The 25,287-nt window shown below is 37.3% G+C and overlaps 1 protein-coding gene across 1 annotated transcript in view; it reads left to right on the forward strand.

Annotated features, from left to right (window-relative positions):
- The window catches only part of ADGRV1 (adhesion G protein-coupled receptor V1), a 394,890-nt gene that overhangs the window by 71,340 nt on the left and 298,263 nt on the right, over nt 1-25,287 (forward strand). The window contains exons 27-44 of the mRNA XM_054177896.1: nt 43-182; nt 1,008-1,617; nt 2,967-3,182; nt 4,413-4,628; nt 5,831-6,075; nt 6,282-6,463; nt 7,826-8,637; nt 10,861-11,070; nt 13,961-14,091; nt 14,354-14,453; nt 15,515-15,694; nt 17,183-17,346; nt 17,953-18,046; nt 18,663-18,692; nt 20,912-20,990; nt 22,008-22,146; nt 23,089-23,230; nt 23,802-24,064. Of these exons, the coding sequence (XP_054033871.1) occupies nt 43-182; nt 1,008-1,617; nt 2,967-3,182; nt 4,413-4,628; nt 5,831-6,075; nt 6,282-6,463; nt 7,826-8,637; nt 10,861-11,070; nt 13,961-14,091; nt 14,354-14,453; nt 15,515-15,694; nt 17,183-17,346; nt 17,953-18,046; nt 18,663-18,692; nt 20,912-20,990; nt 22,008-22,146; nt 23,089-23,230; nt 23,802-24,064 (3,953 nt within the window). The remainder of the gene's footprint in view (nt 1-42; nt 183-1,007; nt 1,618-2,966; nt 3,183-4,412; nt 4,629-5,830; nt 6,076-6,281; nt 6,464-7,825; nt 8,638-10,860; nt 11,071-13,960; nt 14,092-14,353; nt 14,454-15,514; nt 15,695-17,182; nt 17,347-17,952; nt 18,047-18,662; nt 18,693-20,911; nt 20,991-22,007; nt 22,147-23,088; nt 23,231-23,801; nt 24,065-25,287) is intronic.

Genomic DNA, 25,287 nt, shown 5'->3' on the forward strand with positions numbered 1-25,287 from the left:
GAAGTGATGCTAGAAAAAGTAACTCTTTTTGGAACTCAACAGCTAGCCTGGGAATTGCATCCCACATCCTTGTGACTATTGAGGCTTCCGATGATGCTCATGGTGTGTTTGAGTTCAGTACTGAGTCACTCTTGGTGAATGGAACTGAGCCTGAAGAAGGAGATAGCAATGTTGTGCTGCAGGTCAGAGGGCTTCGAGTCTCATGCTGCTATGCAGTCCTGTTGTGTCTCTATTTTGACTGGGTGTTCTGTGATGTTTTTGCCATAAGTCCATGAGGTTTTTAACAACTTCATCATGCACATCTGTTTTTCACATTTCATGCTGAGTTTTCTATGTGTATCATTCATCTTGGCACTAAAATTGTGCAATGATTCACAGATTCATAGATTCAAGGAGTGGTTTGGACCTTACAGATCATCTGGTTCCAACCCCCTGCCATGGGCTGGGACACCTCCCACTCATTCAACCAAGGCCTCATTCAACCTGGCCTTGCACACCTCCAGAGAGGGAGCATTCACAGCCTCCCTGGGGAACCTGTTCCAGTCTCTAACCACCCTCACTCTAAAGAATTTCTTCCTGATCTCCAGTCTAAATTTCTCCCCCTCAAGCTTCAATCCATTTGATCTCATCATGTCACTACAAAACCCTGTAAAAAGGCCCTTCCTAGCTTTTTTGTAGGCCCTTTTGGATACTGGAAGGCCACTATTGAGGTCTCTGTGGAGCCTTCTCTTCTCCAGGCTGAACAGCTCCAGCTCTCTCAGCCTGTCTCTGTGGGGGAGGTGCTCCAGCCCTCTGACGATCTTCATAGCCTCCTCTGAACTCACTCCAGCAGTTTGCTCTCCTTGTTTACATCTGAAGAACTACTATTTTAAAATAAATATTACTGAACAACAAATGCAGCAAATTTGAGATAATAAAGATCATAATTTTTTTTTAAACAAATTTGGTTTTAACCTATCATGCCAGTGTCTTTGCTTAATTTTCATACTTTTATATTTTTCACTTAGGTTGTGAGAACTCATGGGGCCTTGTCTCAGGTGACACTGCACTGGATCATAGTTTGTGATCCTTCCCAAGACCTGATCTCTACAGATGGAATTGTCACATTTGATATTGACCAAGCAAGAGCAAATATTACAGTACAGATTTCTCCTGATGATGTTCCTGAACTGGATAAGGTGTTTTCAGTTTTGATCATCAATGTTTCCAGTGGTCGTCTTGGAAACCACACTATTGCAACCTTAACTATCTTAGCTAATGATGATCCATATGGAGTCTTCATCTTTTCTGAGCAAAACAGACCAATAAAAGTTGAGGAAGAAACAAAAAATGTCTCCCTGACAATAAAGAGGCTTGGTGGTCTCCTGGGTACAGTAATGGTAACCTACAGAACAATTGGTGATGATGAAAAGTCACCCTTTATTCCACCAGATGTTGTTAGAGCAACAGAGGGGAAGGATTATATACCCATAACAGGTTATGTGATCTTCACAGCCAATGAAACTGAGGTCACAGTATCTTTGCCTATTTTGGATGATGATGACCCTGAGAGGTCAGAATCTGTTTTTGTGGAGCTAAGTGGTGTTGTTTTGATGAAGAAGGCGCAGGATCGGCCAAGTAAGTATCTTATGTATGTCTCCACCATTTCAATATGAAGGCTAGCAATTACATTTAAAAGGATAAAATGCAGTATGTTAAATGATAAACTTTTTACCTCTGCCAAACTCTGCATAGTTAAGAAATCACTGAGTTACCTACCTCATCTGCTGTTGGCATTTATTTCCTTCAGTGTAGTATTTTGTCAAGGATGCATGAGCATTTCTTGACCCCTTTCACATCATCTTATTGAAGGTGTTCTGGGCCAAATATGTTATAGTATTAGTTTTGTGCATGAATATCCCTTCGTTTAGTGTTATTTCTCTGCAGTTCAGTATTAGGAAATAAGAAGCTGCATTTGTCTACAGAAAACCAAAAGAAGTTGTTTAAAAGTAAAGTGGTGTAGAATCACAGAATCACAGAATGGCAGGGAACTCTAGGCAGTTTCACCTTGCAGGAACATGTCCAGACAGGTTTTGAATATCTCCAGAGATGGAGACTCTACCACTTCTTAAAGAAATTCCTCCTTGTGTTTAGATGGAACTTCTTATGTTCAAGTTTGAGCCCATTATCCCTTGTCATGTCACTAGCACCATCCTCCTGACACCTATCTGTTAAATATTGACCAGCATTGATGAGATAGCCCTGTCTTCTCTTTCCCAGACTAAAACGGCCCAATTCTCTCAGTCTTTCCTCATAATAGAGATGTTCTAGTCAAGAATCATGGAATGAATCACAGAATACTTTGGGTTGGAAGGGACCTTAAAGATCATCTGGTTCCATGGGCAGGAGAACCTTCCACTAGATCGGGTTGCTCAGTTTATTTGCTTCATGCTTCATTCAAACAAATCTAAGCCATTAGAGCTTTATTTGTGCTTTGAAACTTTTTGGTATCAAAACTCCAAATTGCTGCCACCACCTCATATTGATCTTGGTGTTAAGGTCAACTATAATTCTGCTCAGAAGCTGAAATCTTCTTTGTGTTTCATCATAGCAAGTGCAAAAAGGAAATTATTTTGAACTCTGTTGTTTTTGTTACTGGCTGGCCTTGTGGACAATTAACTAACTAATTAATTACTTCACAGTAACTTAACCTCTTCATAAAAAATTATGCCTTGTATGCGCCACAGCAGGGTAGAATACAAGTTATTGAAAATTGTGATTTTTTTTTTCTGCCTTAATATAATTCAAAGGCCAGAAGTATGTTGGTGCAGTTTGTTGTAGTTACACTTTGTGAAGTTATAAACCCCATGTTTTTGTTGAAACCAGTGGTGACTAGTGACTAAACTGACCTGTATGTCTATGAATTTTGTAGCTGTAGAGAGCAGGAATCTCAGTCAACTCCTCACTAAGTTTTCTTTACCTTTCAGTTGTAAATTCTCCTCGACTTGGATTAGTGGGTGAGACAATAGCTCATGTAATTATCAATGCCAATGATGATGCTTTTGGAACACTTCAGCTTTCAGCTTCAACTGTGCGAGTTGCTGAAAATTATGTTGGACCAATCATTAACGTGACCAGAACTGGGGGATTATTTGCAGATGTTTCTGTGAAATTTAAAGCTGTGCCAATAACTGCAACAGCTGGTAAGAAATCAGAATAGAAGGAGCTTGAGGACTCTGTTAAATCAAAAGAGCATAATGTATGCTTAGAGCAGTCAAAGCCAATAAGTGTGTATTGAATGCACTGTTGTACAAGTACAAAAATAAAATTAGTGATATACTTCCCTTTGCCTAGCAAATAGGAGTCACAGTCCTATGGGAGAGATCATGCATCAGTCTTTAGAAAGCTCTGGGACATCATCACTGGATGATCTCTCAACAGAAATGAGTGGAAGAATTGGACTGGTTGTTTCTCTAGTATCCCACCACCTCTTAAAAAAATTAATATAAATAAAAAATAGTGTAGTAGTATGTGTGGCTAGTTTTTAGTCTTCTGTATGTATTTAAATCCACCATGGTGAACTTGCTTGGGAGGAAGTGAGAGCTGGGGATTCAGCTGTAAAACAAACAGGCAAAACCAGGCAAAACCCAAGCAGACTTGAACTTCTTAAAGTGGAAGGTTAGATTCTCCAGCTTGCCCCTGCTATGGGGAAACGACTTAAAGAAAGGACCAAACTTAAGAAGTGTGCAGGGTCAAACCCACTGAAATGGTTATACATCAAACCCACTGAATTTCACTTTTTTTCTAAAACTGAGTAGGTGGGTGGTACATGCCCTGAGGAGTGGTACTTTGGTTTCCTTTCCATGTAACTGACTTTTCTAAATAAGAGTGTAGCTAGATTGCTGTCAGAGTCTGTTTTTAATTAGTTTCTGAAGCAGAGCCATTATCTAGCATATCAGAGCTGTTCATCTAGACATTAGACAAGTTTGCCTGAAGTGAGGTCCTCACACAAAATGTGCCCTTTGCTAAAACCTACTTTTACAGAAGTGCTTCTGTTCACTTTTATCTCTTGCAAAGCCAGAAAGCATTTAGAAATGAAAGACAGAAACACTTTGGTGGTGTGATGTTGTCAGTGACAGACAATAATGGACCTTTTGTAACTGTCTCTTATTCTAACAATACAAACTCTGTTTTAGCCAGGCCAAGTTTTATTTTATTCCATCCAGATATCTAAAATGCAATGGGGAATAAAAAAGACTGGGTTGTCTGAGTCTGAATCTAAAAAAAAAGGCCAACCATAAAACCATGGAGCAATGCATGTGTCAGTGCAAGGAGAATACAAGTATTATTGATGTTCAATATCCTGAACCACAATATATTAATATTACAGGGTTTGTTATTTTGTGTTGTTTTTTTTTTGTCTACAAATCTAGGTGAAGACTACAGTGTAGCCTCATCAGATGTTGTCCTACTAGAAGGAGAAACAAGTAAAGCAGTGCCAATTTATATAATTAATGATATCAATCCTGAAGTTGAGGAATCATTTTATGTTCAGCTGCTGAATCAAACAACAGGAGGAGCCTTGCTTGGATCTTTGACTAGGGCAATCATAACTATCGAGGCTTCAGATGACCCATTTGGATCCTTTGGTAAATGGGTCTTATTTGCATATTTTCTCCCCTTTTTATTTTTTTAACATTTTTACTGTGATTTATGGTTGAGCTGATACTGGACAACTGCATAGAAAAACTTACAATACAAAGAGAAAGCCTGGATGAAAACAATAAAGGGAAAAGATAAGATAAATTAAATTAGAACATGTAATTAAACAGTAATAGTAATAGTGCTTTCCTATAACAACAACAAAAAAAGGTGATGTAGCAAGGTTTTGAAATGTCTCCAAGAGATTTTTGAGCTATTTTAAGTGCTGCATTTCTGCAGCAGAAGCATAGAATTGAAGGATTGTTTTAGTTGTAAAAGAACTCTAAGATCAAGTCCAACCGCCAGTGTAACACTGCCATGCCCACTGAACTATGTCCTGTACCTTTCTTAGAGTGAGTGGCCCCAAAGAGGTTTAAGCCAAAATCTTTATTCCAACATCTGTTGCTTAAAAACTTTCATGACTTTGTTTTACCAGACAGTTAGCTGAAGCAGATTTAAAAATCTGGGGAAATTTGAAAAGACAAAGAGGATGTAAAATTTCATTCTCTTGGTTTATGTCAGGTGCTTTAGTGTTTGTTTTTTTCTCTGCCCTGCACGATCAACAAAGTGCACTCTGTGTACTTTCCAAAATTACATAGGTTTTTATACTTAAAGTAATGATATTTTAGGGATCTGGCTTTGGTGTATTTTTTTTCTCTCTTTTCTTTTGATTGACCCTTCTTCCCAACAATATCCTACTTAATGCCTCTTGTTCCATTTGTCAGTAGAAGAAGGTAGAGAGAGACAAAAAAAAAAAGGAAACAAATAATTGATTATTTTGATTACTTTAGTACTTAAAAACTGAAAGTTTCATATGTGGAAGGCTTGTACTCAAAACCATTTTAGATGGAATATGTTGACTTATCTCCTTATTAAGTGATGTCAGAGCTGCTAAGAAGTTTCCTTGCTGGTAATAATTGTGAAATAGTCTTGCAAGTGCTAAGAAACAGCTCATGGGTAGCCTTGAGGGCTTAATTTCCATATTAATTTTCTCTGTAAATGAAAGTTTTGACATTTAAATCTGTTTTAAAGTGCTTTACCGCCGCAAGTGCATGTAATCTGGTGAAATGAAACTATGTGCTTCAGGAGCTGATATATTTACTTGCAGTTTTGCTGTTAACAAAGTGCATCCCTCTGTGCTGTACTTTAGTCTTCCAGTTTACCAAGTTCACTGTGGAGGAGCCTGAAGTTGGATCAGTGACTGTGAATCTGCCAATAATCCGCAATGCTGGGACACTTGGTAATGTCACTGTTGAGTGGGTTGCTACCATCAATGGACATCCTGCTCATGCTGACTTGCAGGTTGCCTCGGGTAATATTACTTTTGCCCCTGGGGAAGCAATTCAGATGTTGGTGTTGGAAATCCTTGCTGATGACATTCCAGAAATAGAAGAAGTAAGTACAGCAGTTAAGCATTTCTTGAGTAGTGTTAAGAGTTTTAACTTGTTACAGAAATGTGTGCAAAGCGAAAATGAGGATGTCCTCTCAGGAAGGTGCAAGAAGTTCAGATTTTACTTTGCTTGTGATTACTATTAGAAATACCAACAATTGTTTAGCTGCATTATTTCTTTTTATTTTTGTTTTTCTTTTTTCTTTTTGAGATTGTCCATGTAGAATTAACTCAGGCCTCCAATGGTGGTGCTATTGGGCTAGATGGTGTGGCAAATATTACAATACCTGCCAATGATAATCCTTATGGCACAGTTTTCTTTCATCAATCCTTATATCGAATTCAGGAGCCACTAGAAAGAAATTTGCTTGCAAATATAACAGTCAGGAGAAGGTTTGTATAATGTTTGTTTTATCTATATCTATATGTCTTTTTTTTCATCTTGGCTATGATTTTGAATGCAGTTCTTCTCTTGTATAAGTATTTGCATCAATTTCTTGATCTGCCAGCACAGCACAGGTTTATTTCCTGTATTTTATTACAAAAACATATACATTGGTTTTGAACCAGATTTCTGCTTGTTAGAAATACACAAAAAAGTATTTAAATCTAATTTTCAAATAATCATAGAAATGCTTTGGTTTGAATACACCTTTAAGATCATCAAGTCCAACTCATAATGTAAACCTAATATACACAGTGTACTTGAAGTTTCCTTTTGCCTGTTTAATCATCAAATAATTTAAGGCTACACAAAAGCCTGCGCTTGTGATTTGAACTGGGGGAAAATGTTGGTCAACCCTTTTGGGATGGAAAAGAAACAGGTGCTATGATATCCTCAGGACACCTGGGTGGAAAGATGACAAGGTTGGACAGCACAGGCTTTTTCTTCCTTGCCTTCCCTAGGAAGTTATATCCTAGAAACAAATGTTTGCAAACATTCATTCTTAACAGATTGCTACCCAAGCTGTAGGTAATCAAATTTGTGTTACGGGTTGAATTAGCGTCCCCCAATTACTTATTTTTCCAAAATCTGCCCCAGAGAGAAGATTTCACCACACTTGGAAGTAAAAATGAAATTGTATTTACAAAAGAAACCAAATGTAACAGTATAGTAAGTAATAAACGTGCACTTATAGGATAGCAACAGCACAAGACCCCCCTGTACCTTTTATTTAGCTTTTTGTCCCCTCCTGGGGACAGAGGGCCCCAAGACGTCTATACAAGCCACATGATCCCTCTTGTCCCCCTCCCCACCCCTTCTGCCTTCTACCTTTAGAGAAGCAAAAACAGAGAAGCCACTGAAGTCAGAGGGAATAGCGCTGCCCTGAGCCAAAGCAGAGCAGCAAAGAGTAAAGAGGCAAAGAGAGATCAATCAAACCGTGCTGCCAGACACAGAGTTTTCAATACACCAATGGAATTATATTAACCTATCTATTGTTACAATTTTGTATATCACTCCTTACATTCTTTATCTTACACTCAAATGTCTCTGGAATTTTCCTAATTACAGCCAGTATCTAAGCTGGAGACTAGCTCAAACCACTACAACTTGCTACCCACCAAAAATGACAGCTCAGTCATTCTGTTATTATCTTCAAGGGAATCTACTTTAATTAACTTTTTGAAATTTTTCAGTAGTTCATAAAGAGTCAGCAGATTTTATTCACTGTTCTTAACCCAGAAGCATGCAGAGAATATTAGATGTAGTTATTTCACCAACTAATGTGACTTTTTAATTTCAATGTCTTTTAGTGGGGGAAGGTTTGGTCAGCTGCAGCTGTTGTACAGCACTTCTGAGATTGATGTTGTAGCTCTTGCCATTGAACAAGGTCAGGATATCCTGGCCTGGTACGAGTCTCCTGTGCAAGGAATTCCTGACCAGCCATCCAAGACCAGAGTGAATGTGTCAGAAGCGAGCGACCCACTGTATGCCTGTGCAACCCAGTGCCTAAAAGAACAAGCCTGTTCAGCCTTTACATTTTCCAGTGCCTCTGAGATTCCTCTTTGCCTTTGGATGACATCACAGATCAGCCCATTAACTAACACTTCAGGATTCTGGACCTACAAAAAGAACATCACCAGTACATCTGTCCTCTTCAGCGCACAAGCCATCGCTGGTAGCGATTATGAATCTGTTACGGGACAGTGGGCCATAATGAAGGAAGGGGAAGAGTTTGCGAATCTCACAGTTACCATACTCCCTGACAGTCTGCCAGAGCTGGATGAGAAGTTCACTATATGCCTTTTGAAAGTTGAACTAATGAACATCTCAGCCAGCTTAAAAAATCAACCAACTATAGGACAGCCAAATACTTCCACAGTTATCATAATGATGAACGGGGATGCCTTTGGAGTATTTAAGATCTACAGTGTAAGTCCCAATGCAACGCAGGAAGGTCTGTATATTGAAGTAGAAGAGCGGCCTCAGACCAATGTGCAGCTAATGATACACAGGACAGAAGGCAGCCTGGGACAGGTGACAGTGGAATGGCGTGTGGTTGGTGGTACTGCTACCCCAAACTTGGATTTTGTAGGTGTCGGTGAGATTCTGGTGTTTGCAGAAGGTAAGGCAAGGTCTTGCTCTAGTTTCTGTTGCATAAAACAGTAAAAGGAACCTGGCAAGCACTCAGTCCTCTGTTAAGTGGTATCTTATTTTTAGGCTAAACCTGAGTGCTCAGGAGATATATTCAACAGAATATTGTTTGTTAATATATAGAATTTTGTTGCAGAACACATACAGTGTACTAAAAGGAAAAAATATGAAAACCATAAACAACAATTTTAAAAGAAATCTTGTAGTTTGCATTATGAAGATTCATAGAATTGTAGAATGGTTTAGGTTGGAAGGTACCTTGAAGACCACCCAGTTCCAACTCGGTGACCATGGGCAGGGATGCCTTCCACTGGACCTGGTTTCTGAAGGCCTTGTACAACCTGGACATGAACAACTCCAGGGATAGGGCATCCACAACCTCCCAGAGTAACAGGTTGCCCAGGGTGACTGTGGATGCCTCCTCCCTGGAGGTGTTCAAGGCCTGGTTGGAAAAAGCCTTGAGCAGCCTGGTTTAGTGGAAGATTACCTTTTACGTGTGTGTGTGTGTGTGTATGTATATATATATATATACATATACATATATGCACACACATATACACACACAAACACACACACATATATATATTTATATACATATTATTATATTATTTATATATAACATATGTATTATAGTAGTATACACAATATAAAAATGTTATACATATATAAAATAATGCTGAAGATAGTTGTTGTAATAAGGATAATGGAAATAAAAATCAAGCCTAATTGTTTGTTTTTTTGTTAAACTGTGGTCAGTGCCATACTAATTTTTCATGGCATCTCTTCCTGGCTTGTGAGATTGCATTGATTTTGTAACATAGCATATTAAAAAAACAAATACTACAAACAGGATGAACATTGGCAGACAATACTTAAGTACCCTGCAGCATGACAAGTATATCTTATATTCAAAGTCTGAGCTGATTGAACAATTATTTTGAAATAAGTTTATTGGCATAATAAAGTAGGTAGTAAAGATTCTAGTGTGCTATCTATCTTCGTAAATCATCTGAATCAACAGAAGGACTGCCAGCAGTGATTCTGGGGCTGACATGTAATTACATTAGCAGTTGTAAGTTTAGTAAAACATTTTTTTCAACATATTTTTAAAGACAATGTAGCAAGAAACATGGTTATTTTGAAACTGATATCCTCATAGATATAAAACACAGGTTATGCATGGGCTGTGAACAAACAGCTCAGGGTTGTGTTGTAAATCGTAACAGGTTACAGTGACTGGCTATTGATCGTGTTTGCAGATTAATTATCATTATTTGGTAGTCCAGAAGACTAACAAAGGCTAACAAAGTGAAAGCCCATTTTAATGCATTCCCATTAAGTGTATATAGTTCATTACAGAACTTAGGTATTTATCAACTTTCTTCACAAGTACCATATTCCCCTTCTCTAACTTTAAATTTGAAAGTCAGAGAACTGTCGTAAAACTAATGAAAATATTATATTATATTATATTATATTATATTATATTATATTATATTATATTATATTATATTATATTATATTATATTATATTATATTATATTATATTATATTATATTATATTATATTATATTATATTATATTATATTATATTGTATTATATTATATTATATTATATTATATTATATTATATTATATTATATTATAGAATAGAATAGAATAGAATAGAATAGAATAGAATTAACCAGGTTGGAAAAGACCTTCAAGATCATCACATCCAACCTATCACCTGACACCATCCAATCAGCCAACCCACAGCACCAAGTGCCTCATCCAGTCTCTTCGTAAACACCTCCAGTGATGGTGACTCCACCACCTCCCTGGGCAGCCCATTCCAATGGACAATCACTCTTTCTGTGAAGAACTTCTTCCTAAACCTCCCCTGGCACAGCTTGAGGCTGTGTCCTCTTGTTCTGCAGGCATATAAAATGCAAGTATAGAATTGTAATGCAAATCAAGAATTCCAGACTTTCACATATATTGCCTGCACTGGTGATTTCTACATTACATTGCTCTAATGCAACTTTTTGTTAATAACTGCCTTCTTATTGACATATAGTAACTCCTAGACAAGTAAATAAACAAATACACTTCATGTCCCTTTTAATGTTTTTAAAGTATTTCCTACAAAAGGAGATAATCAAGTATTTTTAAAAGATGCACTGGTAAGTGTGTATATATTCTTCTTTTGAAGGGGAAACAAAAAAGATGGTCACGCTGACCATTTTAGATGATCCTGAGCCAGAAGATAATGAAAGTATCATCGTCAGCCTGGTCCATACTGAAGGAGGGAGCCGGATTCTGCCCAGTTTTGACACTGTCACAGTAATTATTCTGGCAAGTGACAATGTGGCAGGAATTATTGGCTTCCAGACAGCCTCAAGATCTGTTATTGGTCGTGAAGGTAGGTTCTGTGTGTTGACCACACTGTTTCACGTGAGTTTTCATCTCCGCATTTCCTGTTGACAGTGAATCACAGTAGTTGGTTGCATCACCCTGCCAGCAAAGAGAGCATAATTGAAATGCATTTTGCTTAATTTTTAACCTCATGTATTTCTTACATGAAATCTATGGAAAAGATGGCTACACCTTTTCCAAATCCATTTTGTACATGATCATCTGTGCTTTCCTCCTTTCTGAAAATCATCCCTTGCTGCTACTGGTGTTGCATTTCAAAGCTCCTTTTCTTGTCTTCATTTGTTCCACATTCCAGAACTCCCATCATTAGCAGTCATAAGCAAATTTCTACTAGCAATTTGTAATTCACTTTAAATCTAGAAAATGTTCCCATATAAAGATTACAATCACATCTTCTCTCTTCTTGACTCAATAAACTGCTGTTTTAATTTTACACTTTTCTTTTTTATGATAGGTTATTTAGGAATGTAGCAATTTTGCTGTTGTCACTTTGACATTGCATTTCACAGAACTGTAGAATCACAGAAACATTCAGGTTGGAAAAGACCCTCAGAGTTACCAAGTCCAACCAATAACCCTACTCTACAAGGTTCACCCCTAAACCATGTCCCCAAGCCACCACATCCAGATGACCTTTAAACACATCCAGGGTTGGTGACTCAACCACTTCCCTGGGCAGCATATTCCAATGTCTGACCTCTCTCTGTGAAACAATGTTTCCTAATGTCCAGCCTAAACCTATCCAGTCACGACTTGAGGCTGTTGCCTCTTGTTCTATCACTAATTACCTGTGAGAAGAGACCAACACCAGCCTCCCCACAACATCCTTTCGGACAGTTGTAGACAGCAGTGAGGTCTTCCCTGAGCCTCCTCTCTATCAAACTGAAGAGCCCCACCTCCTTCAGTTACTCTCCATAAGACTTATTCTCCAGGCCCTTCACAGCTTCCTTGCCCTTCTCTGCACTGGCTCCAGCACCTCCACATCCTGTATTGAAGTGCCCAAAACTGGACACAATACTCAAGGTGCGGCCTCGCCAGAGCTGAGTATAAGGGGACAATCACCTCTTCTGCTGGACACAGCATTTCTAATCCCAGCCAGGATGCCATTGACTTTTTTGGCCACCTGAGCACACTGCTTGCTCATAGTCAGTTGATTGTCCATTAGAACCCCCAGGTCCCTTTCTGCCACACAGCTCTCCAGCCACACTGCCTCAAACCTGTAGCATTGCTTGGTATTGTTGTGACCCATGTGCAGGACCCTGTTGAAGGTCATCCTGTTAACCTTGGCTCATTGATCCAAGGCCTTCTCAGATCATCCCTACCCTTGTGCAGATCAACACTTCTACCTAACTTGGTGTCATCTGCAAAATTCCTGATGACACACTGTATGTCTTCACCCAGGTCATCAGTAAAGAAAGAGCAGTGATTTGAAGTGGACTTAAGGTTTCTACTAATGGTTTAAAAGAACATATTGCATGTTTGATGCAGTTTGGCATAGGATAATAACTATACTAATGGTATACTTGTGGCAGCCTTTGCTGGAATATCAATGTATTGCATGGTGATGTGATTGTGATCTCTGATGTGTAAGCTGATGAGCAGGGAAGAATGATCAGATAGAAATTTGCTGTCCAGGAATTTCATTTGCTGATTGAAGAAAGAACTATTTCTCAACAAACATGTTTATTTTTCCAGAATGGAAAGGACATCATAATCTTTAGTTTCATGTATCTAGATATGGTTTGTTTTAATTCTGTGCCAGTGTGTGCCTGCTTTTCATCTTTTTTATCTCCATATTATCAGTTCTGACATGCCTACCAAGCCAGCTGTGACCAATATGCCAGGCTAAGTAAGATCTGTTAATGAACACAAGTAATTAATACAGTCTCATTCCCAAAGATTACCTGAATACTTTCAGGTGGTGAAATATTATTCATAACATGCTATCAAATGCTGGCCATTTGGAGCTGAAATAAATCTGCTATAGTTTGGAAATCGCTTGATGACAATTTATTTGTCATATTGAAAATAGTGTATTTTCTTCCAGCAAGAAAACATAATTCCCTTTGATTTAAAAAAAAAAACCCCAAACTAAAGCCTTTAGGTTGTTTCAGTGTTTTTATTTATTTCACAATAAGTATCCAGCTTTTTGTTCTGAAAATAATTTTTTTTTATTATCTTTTACCTGTATTGTATTATGGAACAATTTCTGTCAAGTAAATCTGTACTGTTTTAAAGTTGTGTATTTTATTAACCACTTTATTGAGGGCAAGAGAAGCATTTTAGTACAGGCAGAGGTATGCCACAGTTGTGTTGCTATGACTGTTTTATGGGGAAAATTCTCTCCAGTAGCCTGAAATAAGGGAGAGGAGCCTGAAATAAGGAGAAGGATGTCTGAGGCCTCCCTTCTCCCTGATAAATGCAGAAATCTAAAGTTGTGGGTAACGTGGTTAAATATTAAAGAACTTTAAATTGAAAAATTTGTCTAATAACTTTCTAATGGTGCATACAGCATGTACTGTTTTGTGTAGTTCACAGACAGGTATTGTTCTGTCTGTGCATGTTTGGGTGGACATCTACATTGTTCTGTTGTCTGCATGTTTTGGTGGACATTTACTTTAGAAGTTATTTATCTGCACCAGGTTCCCTCATATGTTGATAGTCCTATCCAAGAGTGAACTAAACCCATATTTATTTTATGTTTTTTGTTTCAGTGTTGTAAGTAAAAGTGTTTTATATTGTGAAACTCACTATTAAAAATCCTGTCTTTCAGAAAATCTATTTTACCTGTGATGCATATATTTAGGTTTTCATTTTTATAATTGACATGTAGGAGGGGAAACTCCAAAATACTGCATGTTGTCTTTTGTTTCTAGGAGAGCAGCTGCAATTCCATATTGCAAGAACTGCCCCAGGACTGGGAAATGTTACTGTTGAATGGAAAATAGTAGGGCATAATGTTAAACAAAATTTTGAAAGCTATTCTGGAACGCTTTTTTTCCCTGAGGTAGGTAGGTCCATAAGCAAAAGTAATGGCTACAGGAGCATACTGCAATTAAAACTGAACAAACAGAACTAGTGTGCTGTTATAGCAGTCTTTATTTCTTGATCTGGTTATTTACTTGCTCATTTCCTTTTAGAGTTCTAACCTGAAGGGGGGTTTATGTTTTTTAGATACTTTACATTTATTAGAGGTTTTGTTCAAAATGCACTTCCTACAACACATTTTATGCAATAAATACTAACCAGTTTCTCATTAAAATCAATAGGAGACATTGAATACAACATTGTATGTTCACTTACTGGATGACCATATTCCTGAAGAAAAAGAAGAATATCAGATCATCCTTTACAATGTCAAAACAGAAGGTAATGCAGACCTGTAGCCTGCTAAGTCATGAAACTACCATTTAGCAGCACAGTATTTTCATATTTATTAATCAATTTTGGAAGTGCAGGACTAAGAATTATGCAACTGGTGTGAAATGTGAAAACTTCATTCACATTTTATTGAAACAGGCCTTAACTGTATTTGTGTATATCTATGTCTGTCTGTCTATCTATCCATCTATCTCTATCTAAGTATATAAATCCCACAATGTCTTTGAAGCTTTCCTTAATTGCTTTCAAACCTCAATAGTTCTGCTTCTAATTCAGTAGCTGTTTCCTTTCCTTCAATGAATATTAACCTGACCTTGCTAACATATAATGTGCATATTATATAGTAGATAAGACAATCAATACTAATGTGTAATAACACTAATAAATTCATTAGTAGTTATTAATTAATTAGCAGTTACTCATCAAGGCAGAACTTGGAAAGAGGAGTAATTTCTTAATGGAGAGATTGAGAAGTTGAATATAATTCTAAATCTGGAGTTAGAATCACTGAGCGAGTCGTTCATCATTGGAATGGGCTGCCCAGGGAGGTGGTGGAGTCACCGTCCCTGGAGGTGTTCAAGAGGAGATTGGACGTGGCACTTGGTGCCATGGTCTAGTCATGAGGTCTGTTGGGACAGGAGGTTGGACTCGATGATCCTTGGGGTCTCTTCCAACCTTAGTTATACTGTGATACTGGGGTACTGTAATTTCTGGGAAACATTTCTCCTTCCTTTTAGCACAGAGGAAGTTGAGGGAAGCTGATATTTGTCACTGGCCCATTAAATTTTCTCATTTCTTAACATACTGTTGTGACTGTACTTAGTGTGCATAAAATTTCTGTTGAGATTTTCTACTACTGTATTTGTTACAGAATATAAAGAAACAAATACATAAATTCCACATCATTCAATAAGTATATCATGCACTTGGTTTAATTTCATTTGCAGTTACTGACTGTCATCTGGGTGTAATTACAATGGAAATATATGACACAGCAATCAGCTGCATAACACTTTTTTTACTGTAGTCCTTTTGATCATTTTTTGCAGGAGTTTCTCCTTCAGGTGCTGCTGTTCTGGATAGTCAAGGATACGAAGCTGTTCTGACAGTAGAAGCTAGTGATGAACCACATGGAGTCTTGAATTTTGCTTCTCCATCCAGGGTAGTTGTAATTCCAGAAGAAAACAAAACGGTTCAGCTTTTTATTAACAGAGAATTTGGATCTCTAGGTTTGTATAATAGCTTCAAGAGAAAGGAAGTTCTGTGCTGGTACCCATTAGACAAATGAAAGCCATGACAGGGAGGCTGGAAACTTTGAAAAATCTTTAATGCTGCTTAATGCAAGCTTGGAAATGAAGCTTTAGTTAAACCTGCAACCACAGCCTTCCTTCACACAGGATGAAGTCTGGGAGCTGTGACATAACTAGTTGTCTGTTACAATCTTTATTTCTAATGTATTTGTCTCAAAGTATTAGTCTTTAAGGAGACCTATTCCCACATATCTCCCTTCTGAACTGCCAGAAATTGGCAGCTTAGGAATGTCCAATGGAAGAAGTTGCCTTCAGAACACTGTATGTCTCCTCTGAGAATTTCTTGCTCCTCTTAAATTCCATTTGTGTTTTAACATCCATAAAATTAAATTTTACTTAATTCCAGAAATAAGTACTGTGGTGTGTGGAAAACTGTTTGATATTTGTTGCCTGAAAATTTTAATGTGTATTGTGAGATGTAATGTGTAATCATTTCCTACATACCTTATGGACTACAGTTAGACCTTGGTGGCAGCACCTCTTACTTTTGTTGCATCTGTTTTGAAGTGACCATTTAGAATGAATTCTCAAGATGTGCACACAACATGGATCTATAGAGGCATTTTAATGATTTTTCTATTTTCCCATTTTGGTTTTTAATAACAATCAGTACCTAATTTACTTTTGGAATGCTACTAGGAAATGAATGCTTTAAGTATCCATAGCAAATGTAAGATTTCTTGCTTAAAGTCCATCATTGTTTATTAAAACTAAGATTCTTCTATACCTTATTTTTATTTCATACAGACTAGCTTTGAATTTCAAATGTCATTTTTTTCTCTAGGATCATTCTCTTTAAAATTACAAGTTGATTTACCCTGGCAGATTAGCAACAGATGGCTTTATTATTATAACAAAAATGCCTCACTTTTTTTCCCTTAGTAGCATTTATCAGTATGTCCACTAGTTTGTATTATTTATTTAAGTCTATGCCAATTTACCTGAGAAGAAAGATCAATTTATTAAGCTGTATTTCCTAGCACTGTCTTTGGAGCCTTTCTTAGATACCAGTCATTCCTGAAACATTCTACTTCCCTTGGCATCAAACCTACTATTAATATTTCTTTAGATGTTCCTAATATTTGTGTGGTCCACAGCACCTCAAACACCTGAAGAGATTTGGTCTTAATGATTTGGACTCGATGATCCTTGGGGTCTCTTCCAACCTTAGTTATACTGTGATTTTTCAAGTCCTGAGGTGTTGGACAAATCACAAAAAGCTGGGCTGAAGGCACACCAAAAACATTACCAAGTTTTGTTGGCTCCAGATTAATCTTTTAATTGTCTTGTTTTGCAATTAGGCTTTCAATTTTGTGCATGGGCAGTAGATCTCTTTTCTTTGCCTATTCCAGTGAGCATTACACAGGAATTTAGAAAAAAAAAGTGTATTTTTCTTGTCACAAACAGGTGCTATCAACATTACCTATGCCACAGCTCCAGGTTTGCTCACCTTAAGCAATCAGACAGAAGGGACCATGGCTGAACCAGGAGCTGATTATGTTGATGTTTCTGGCTCACTGACTTTGGAAGAAGGAGAAACATCAGCTGCCATAAATATCACCATTCTAGAGGTAAACTCTAAACCTTTTTCTGTTCTATACTGATCTGTATGACATCAGAACAGGAATATTTTTGAACCTAAACCTTGCAGCCTATATATTAGTTGAAGCTATATGTATGTCACTGTCATGTAGAAGGATGGTTTTTATCTTGGTGTTAAAATCACAGGGCGAACAATAACAGCAGCTCTGCCTCTGCATAAGTGAAAATCTATCTATATCATTAAGGCTTTACTCTTTTATATTCAAAATACTGTAATTCATTGCTTTTACAGGCTGTAACTTTCTCGGTGGTTGAGTCTTTAAAATTGTACAGAAATTCATTCACCTCTATAGTTTAATGTCATCGCAGACTCTTTTTCGTGGAGTAGGTGACCTCTAGAGGTCCCTTCAATCCAGTGCATTCTGTGATTCTATAAATACAATTTCTTACTTTGTGATTCATTCAAGATAATAAATTTTACACACAAGAGAATTATTTCAGGAAAATGAAAAATTAATTAACTCCAGTGTTGCTGTAACATTACAGAGTCCTGGTGTGCTGTTTTTTTTGGTGACTCCTCTGATGGTTTCTTAAAGCAAAATAAAAAGAGGATGCACTGCATTTGTGTTTTGCAGGATGAGGTACCAGAGGTGCAAGAATTCTTCTTGGTTAATTTAACTTCAGTGGAACTCATCATGAACCACACAACTTCATCCCCACCTAGGCTGGGTAAAAGAACTTCTAGAGAATAATTGTTGCTATACCTTTGACAGAAAATTTCATGCAGGTTATAGAACTCTGGTGTACTGTAATTAATTCCACTTACCTGCTAGCTGTTCCAATATGAGACAGAGTATTCTGAAAGAAGCTTTGTAGAATATCAAACATAGTGATTGTTACACTTGCTTTTTATTTAAAGATTTCTAAAATTTATAAGGCAGTCTTTCTAAAGAAGTTAGTAATTAACAGTTGGAGAGTGCCATGCTCTGAGAAGTTTTATTGGCAATGTGTTAATCTGATCTCTATTTCCAAGCACATAATGAAAACAAAAATGTCCAAAAAATTTACTTTGTGTGATTACTTTGTTCATTCTTAAAAAAAAAAAGAAATCTCTTTTTGATGCTCTTTATCACATTTACTTTGAGGAGTAATATTCTATCATTTTCATACTCTTTCATTTATCATTAGCTCATTTAGCTCCTTGTTCTGCTTCTGAATTCATTAGCACAGCTACTATTAGCTTCAAGGACAGTTGGATTGTTCTGTAGTACCACGAACTAGTTACACTGATTATTTCTAACACCTTCTTCGACTCTTTTCCCTTTTCTTTGCATGCCTATAGAAGTGACAGAATTAATCCATTACAGATTGAAAGGTAACTTGCAAGACTCATTGCTGATTTGTAGAGGCTGGGGTGTGATTAGAGAAGTCTAAAGCATAAAAGAAGCAATATATAAGTGCAAAGGATTTTTCTGAACTAACCGGTATAGTCTCACCTTGTGTTGTAAGAGGTTGGAAGTCTCTGTATCACTACCATTCATGCAGTGATATCTGCAGTGGGTTAAATATACTTAGGATGAAAATACACTTTTGACCCATGAAGAAAAAAACTCGTCCTCATTGTAAAATATCACTATGAATTCTGTTATGAGACTCTTTTTCTAACCTTGTTTTCCCTGAGATATATTTTGATGGGTTATGATTAGTAATTTAACTCCTTGATGGTGCAGTGTATTTGCTTAGGATTTGTATCAATCCCATACCCTATACAAGATATTTCTAGGAAGTGACTAGCATCAAAAGGTATGTGTGTTCTGCACATCACACAGGCATGTGCAGCCCCACACATATAGAATATGTTGTATGTGCTCTTCCTGCCGTCACCACGTCCATGTAGTATGTGGAGTAGTAGAAAGCCTGGTACATCTGCAATGTAGGGTTGAACACATTGCACTTAAGTGGACTTAGTTTTGATGATAAGGAGGAACAACAAGCATAAAGACATTTCTTTTGTTTTCTCCATGCTCTTCTTCCTCCCATCTTCTAGAAGAGGTGGAAGAAAGGGCCTGACCCAAATACAAAAGGTCCAAGGAATTCAAAACCAACCCAAAATCCCAAAACCCAACAACAGCAACAACAAAGTGGGAAAAATGGATACAAAAAGGTGCAGGAGAAGGAGAGAGAAGGGAAGGAGGAGAAAGAGGGGAAGAGGCCAGACCTGAAATAGGTCTAATGTTGAAAGAAAAGTATTACAGATCCTAGGTGAACCGATCAGTCTCTGACATGACAAGGTGAAAATGTGAGTCAGGAGTGAAGCTGAGGTCTGCAGTCACTGCCTCTCCCTCTGTATTTCTAAACCTCAATAATATGTCTGCTCTTTGTGTAGAGGTTTTGAAGCTGCTGCTGATCTTCAGTGCATCCTCATAATGACAGGTCTGGATTCATGGCAATGACTTTTTATTCAGTTTTACCTGAACTGATAGAAATCCTTCCTGTGTGTCTGAACATAGTATATTTACTATAGAATTATAGAATCAACAAGGTTGGAAAAGGCCTCAAAGATCATCAAGTCCAACCTGTCACCACAGACCACATGACTGCTAGATTCCCTTTTGAACACCTCCAGGGACAGTGACTCCACCACCTCCCTGGGCAGCCCATTCCAATGGCTAATAACTTCCTCTGTGAAGAACTTTCTCCTCACCTCAAGCCTAAACTTCCCCTGGTGCAGCTTGAGGCTGTGTTCTCTTGTTCTGGTGCTGGTACATTCAGTGGAGTCAGATTAATTGTAGAAATTTTTAAGTCTTACAACAACTAAATTGGAGTAAATTAAGGTAGTCAGGCAGTACTGTTGTTATCTCAACAAATTAAGACACTATTTTCTCAGAATAATCAAGTTCTTGACTGTCAGGTGGTAATCCTTGAAATCAGCAGGCACTTTTGGCATGAATCTGTTCTTTGTTGTTCTCAGAGTACAATGCGTACAATAACCTTTCAGAGTTACTGTGCAGGTACCTACGTGTTTTCGGACTTACAGTACCTAAACAGCATGAAAGAAATGAATAATCTGTATTTTTAGCAGAATGTGAGGTGTGTGTCAGTAAGGTTTGTGATCACATACTGGTACACAAACAGGAGATGAAATACTGGATCATTTATTATTCTTTCTGAGTCATTTTAACTCCCATATTCAGAATGTCAGTCTGCAAAATGTTGAATACCATCATAATAAACATGCACAATGAAGATAAATTAAGATCCCACAACAAAAGTTGCTTTTGACATTTTCTTTATTTTTTTTTTTTTTATGTTGTGATTTGCTTTCTGAATTTTCCCTAGCCTTTTTTGACTGAGTGCATTACTGAGAATGTAACAGTGATAATTCCAGGCACTGTGTTGCAGTTCCCATAGTGGGGTAGGGAGGGCAGGTTTCCATTGAGCCTTTCCAATTATCTTGCCCACTACCATTTTGGAACAAAAATGATAATTTGGGTTTTTTTTCTACAAAATATAGTAGAGATTTAAGAAATATTTGTATTATTCTTGAAAATCATGAAAATTGACGTTTGTTTTTCTTTTTTCATTTTGACATAGATGTGGAAGGTTTAGCTTCTCAAATTATTATTGATGCTAATGATGGAGTAAGCGGAGTAATTGAATGGGAAAGTACCAAGTAAGTCTTGTCTCCTTGATGAACTCACTGTGTCAGTTGGTGATTTGATTTGCCCAGTTATTTTGATCTTCAGTCAGCAGTAAATCTCCCATTAAGAACAGTATCATAGTATCAGTCAGGGTTGGAAGGGACCACAAGGATCATCTAGTTCCAACCCCGCTGCCATGGGCAGGGACACCCCACACTAGAGCAGGCTGGCCAGAGCCTCGTCCAGCCTGGTCTTAAACACCTCCAGCGACGGGGCCTCAACCACCTCCCTGGACAACGCATTCCATGGCTTCACCACTCTTATGGTGAAGAACTTCTTCCTCACATTCAGCCTGAATCTCCCCACCTCCAGTTTCATTCCATTCCCCCTAGTCCTATCACTACCTGAGATCCTTAGAAGTCCCTCCCCAGCCTTCTTGTAGGCCCCCTTCAGATACTGGAAGGCCACAATTAGGTCACCTCGGAGCCTTCTCTTCTCCAGACTGAACAGCCCCAACTCCTTCAGTCTGTCCTTATAGGAGAGGTGCTCCAGCTCTCTGATCATCCTTGTGGCCCTACTCATGGGGTAATAGGGCCAGGTCTTTTGAGATGGCAAAGCATCCTTCAGTTCAGTTGAAATGGAAAGTGTAGGATAATTCCCACACTGAAACCCAAATGTTGGCAGGATGTTTATTCAGAAATCTTAGGCTACCATGAAATTACTTTCACTCCACTCAGTGTTCCAGCCTCTGCATCCATGTATGTACACATGCTAGCATCTCTCAGATCTTTTGCTCTGACTACTTTCTAGGAGCTAGGAAGAAAGCATCCATGAACACAGACAGGATTAATCTGCTGTGAATAAGCAGGAAGAATAGCACGACCTGCTATAGCTGCATTCCATTAGGATAAGGAACAAGGGTAAAAAGGTTATGTTAGACAATTATAGTGATGCCAACACTGTAATGATGTAATGATGGTTCAAAGTGAAAAATATAACTGTCTTCTTCAAAAGAGCATGCTGTGATTTTTCTTTCCTTTTTGTTTTAGTTTTGAAGTTGATGAATCTCATAGGAACCTGACAGTAATGGTATTGCGAAACAAAGGAACGTATGGCAATGTGTCTGTGTTTTTTTATGCCCAAAATTTGGAGGCACAGCTAGGTTTGGATTTTGACGTGACCTCAAGGGTAAGAATCAAATTCTTAACTCTAGGTCTTTTTATTCCTTCAGCTTCCTGAAAAGGATGTCTTGAATCAGTAGGGTAGCAAGAACTTTCCATGTCTTTTGGTCGTATGTATAGAATGAGATAAAATTAGTTATCTTGGTTTACTATTTCTTTTAAAGTCACCTTATTTTCCTATTTCTTTTTAAATAAGACATATTGTAAGCTTTCAAGTGTCTATCTGAAATAGAGTTTTAGACAGGTTCATGTAAGATTCCATGTGAGGTTTCTTATTTTTAACTTCTGTTTTACTCAGTTTTTAAGAGATACAGATATTACAGCTCTTTTTGCCTCCTCATTCTTCTTGTATGAGTGTGGTAGTTTTAGGCTATGCCTTTAAAATTTTTTCACAGATCTTGAGCAGAAAAGTAGTAAAATGTAAATAAATCACTGTTGGGCAAGAAAAGGGAAATACAGACAATTCTAAATGATTCCATTGGAGAGATATCTACCATAAGATTGGTTGCACCAAAACAATTCCTTCTTCTCGTCTCTTCTTGCTTCATTTCTCTCTGGAGAGATACTAACTTGCTTCTACTTGACCTTGGCTTCATTCTTTTGGTTAAGTCTAACAGCAACTTTCTCTGATCTTTTCTCCCTTTTGGACAGGGAATGGGGGGGCAGAGAGACAGCTTCCCTGGTCTTTTGACCAGGGTGGTTCTTGTGTTGTTTATTAATTGTAAATACTGTATATTTTGTACATATTGATTGCATTCCATTGTAGATTGCAGTTTTCCCTGTAAATACAGCTTTCATTTGCTTCCACCTGAGCTGGTCTGGCAAATATAATATTGGGGGAGAAATTTCAGCCCACCACAATGAGACAATTCCGTTTTGCTTTAGTTGAAAAATTCTGTGTATATTAACAGCTGTTAAGTATTCAATGTTTTCTGTGTTTCAATGCCAGACCCTTTTTTTTGCTGATGGAGAAAGGAATAAGTCCGTTGTTGTTACAATTTTGGATGATGATATCCCTGAGGGTGATGAGAGGTTCCAGTTAATTTTGACAAATCCTTCTTTGGGCCTGGAATTAGGGGAGAGCACAGCAGGTAAAACTTAGTTTTTGATGTTTTTTATTATTTAGAATTATGTGTTGGTCATTTAAATTCAATTCTTCTGATTTGTCATGTTTCAGAAAACACCATTTCACTGCTATGCTAGACCTTTGTGCTCCTTTGCAAAGCTCTTAAATATGTCTATGAAATCTATTCACTTTACATTATAATATGTAAAATAAGGAATCAGAAAATGTGGAGGTCAACTTTTTAATTAAAGAGTCTAGATTCTTTCTGTCTACCAATCTTCCTAGATAAAGAAAGTACATATTCTCTACAAGTAATGTCATGGACTTAAAAGCATTGTATGAAAAACTAAAGTAAAAATGGATTTGTGTTTATATGTATTTAATTTATATATATTTTTTTAAATTATGTATTTTATTTATATATATATACACACATACTTATTTTCTTATATGTATACATACCTATTTTCTTATATGTATGTATACATATATGTACAATTATATTTTACTACAATAATTAATATTTGTCTATTTCTATTTTACTATGTTAATTAGTACTTGTATATTTAATATTTCCATGATTTCTTTCTCTAAAGCCACAATTACTATACTTGCCAATGATGATGGCCATGGAGTTTTGTCATTCAATAACAGCGATCACTTCTTCCTAAGAGAGCAAACAGCTCTCCATTTGATGGAGAGTGTTGCAGTATTAAACATTATTAGAGAACCTCCTCAGGGGATATTTGGCACTGTGACTGTTCAGTATCTTGTAAGTGAAATTAATTCTTCAGAACCATCAGTGGACTTGACCCCTTCTCAAGGATATATTGTGCTGGAAGAGGGAGTCAGATTCAAGGTAATGTGATAGTCATTACCAAAGAAATGAAGGGGCTTTAGAGATTGTTGAAAAGATTCCATAAATATTTCTGTGGGTTTTTTTTCCCTGGATTTATTTTTTTGTATTTGTGGTTTTTTTTTTTTTTTAGAACAAATGGAGTCGTGGGTATGGGAATGCATCAAACTTAGATATGCTTTTCTATAGATATTTCTCTCTTTGTAATGCTCAAGATAAATGGAAAACAGCATAATGGGTATATAATGTTTATGTATGTATAGCAACATTTCTTTGTAAGTTTTCAGCAGGCAGCTGAAGCTGAAACACAAACATTGAAATGAAATGACAGGTCAGATTTATCACATTCTCTATCGTGATAACACTTCAGCTGGTCTGACCTGAACAGTGTGCTGCAAGAGTAGCAAAAATTGAACTGCTCTGAGTCTTAGGTGTAGAAAATAACTTCTGGGAGTATTCAGCTCTCTGTGCTGTCCCCACAAGAATGTCAGCTAGCTTATGTTTGTGAAATCCTGACCTTTATGAAGTTTACTGGGAGATTATTTAATTTTTGTTTTGTTTTGTTTTAGTTTTTCTTTTTATCTTAATCTATTTGATTGTTTTTTAATTTATTTTCTTTTTTTTTTTTAGTGAAGTTAAAACCAGTGTCAAGTTATTGCTAGTGGGGCAGAATCTGAAACAAACCCTTTTGGAAGCACTGCTTTTTGGCTTCTGAACCCTAAATGCATTCAGAATCACAGTGCTGGTCTGTAGCATACCTGTGGGAAGTCAAAGATTTCTTAAAACAGTCTCTAAATTTGATTTATTGCAAAAATAAACAGATATCTAAAAGATTGTATAGAATCATGGAATCAGTAAGGTTGGAAAAGAACTCTTAAGATTATTAAGTCCAGCCTTCTACTCAAAATCTCCGTGACTGCTATGCTCCAGTTCAGTTCCAGGTCCACCATTACTAACTTCTTTCTTATTTTCTATATCATACCTGTGTGTACTTCTGTAACTTTTTTCTGTTTGCTTAGTGGGAACGATGACAATGAGCCTCAAATGGTAGTGAGAGGATCTACCTCTTTCTAGATAATTCTCCGATGAGACCATGTTGAGGGCATCCTGCTTGTATCCACAGTGGTGCAGTGGCAGGAAATAGGCATGAAGAAGAGAGAGGGTATTTCAAATATCCCTCTGTTCTTGCCTTTTTTTCTGTCTTTGTTCCCAGCACTAATAGTGGA

This window comes from Dryobates pubescens, chromosome Z (assembly GCF_014839835.1).
Source record: "Dryobates pubescens isolate bDryPub1 chromosome Z, bDryPub1.pri, whole genome shotgun sequence".
Lineage (NCBI taxonomy): Eukaryota > Metazoa > Chordata > Aves > Piciformes > Picidae > Dryobates > Dryobates pubescens.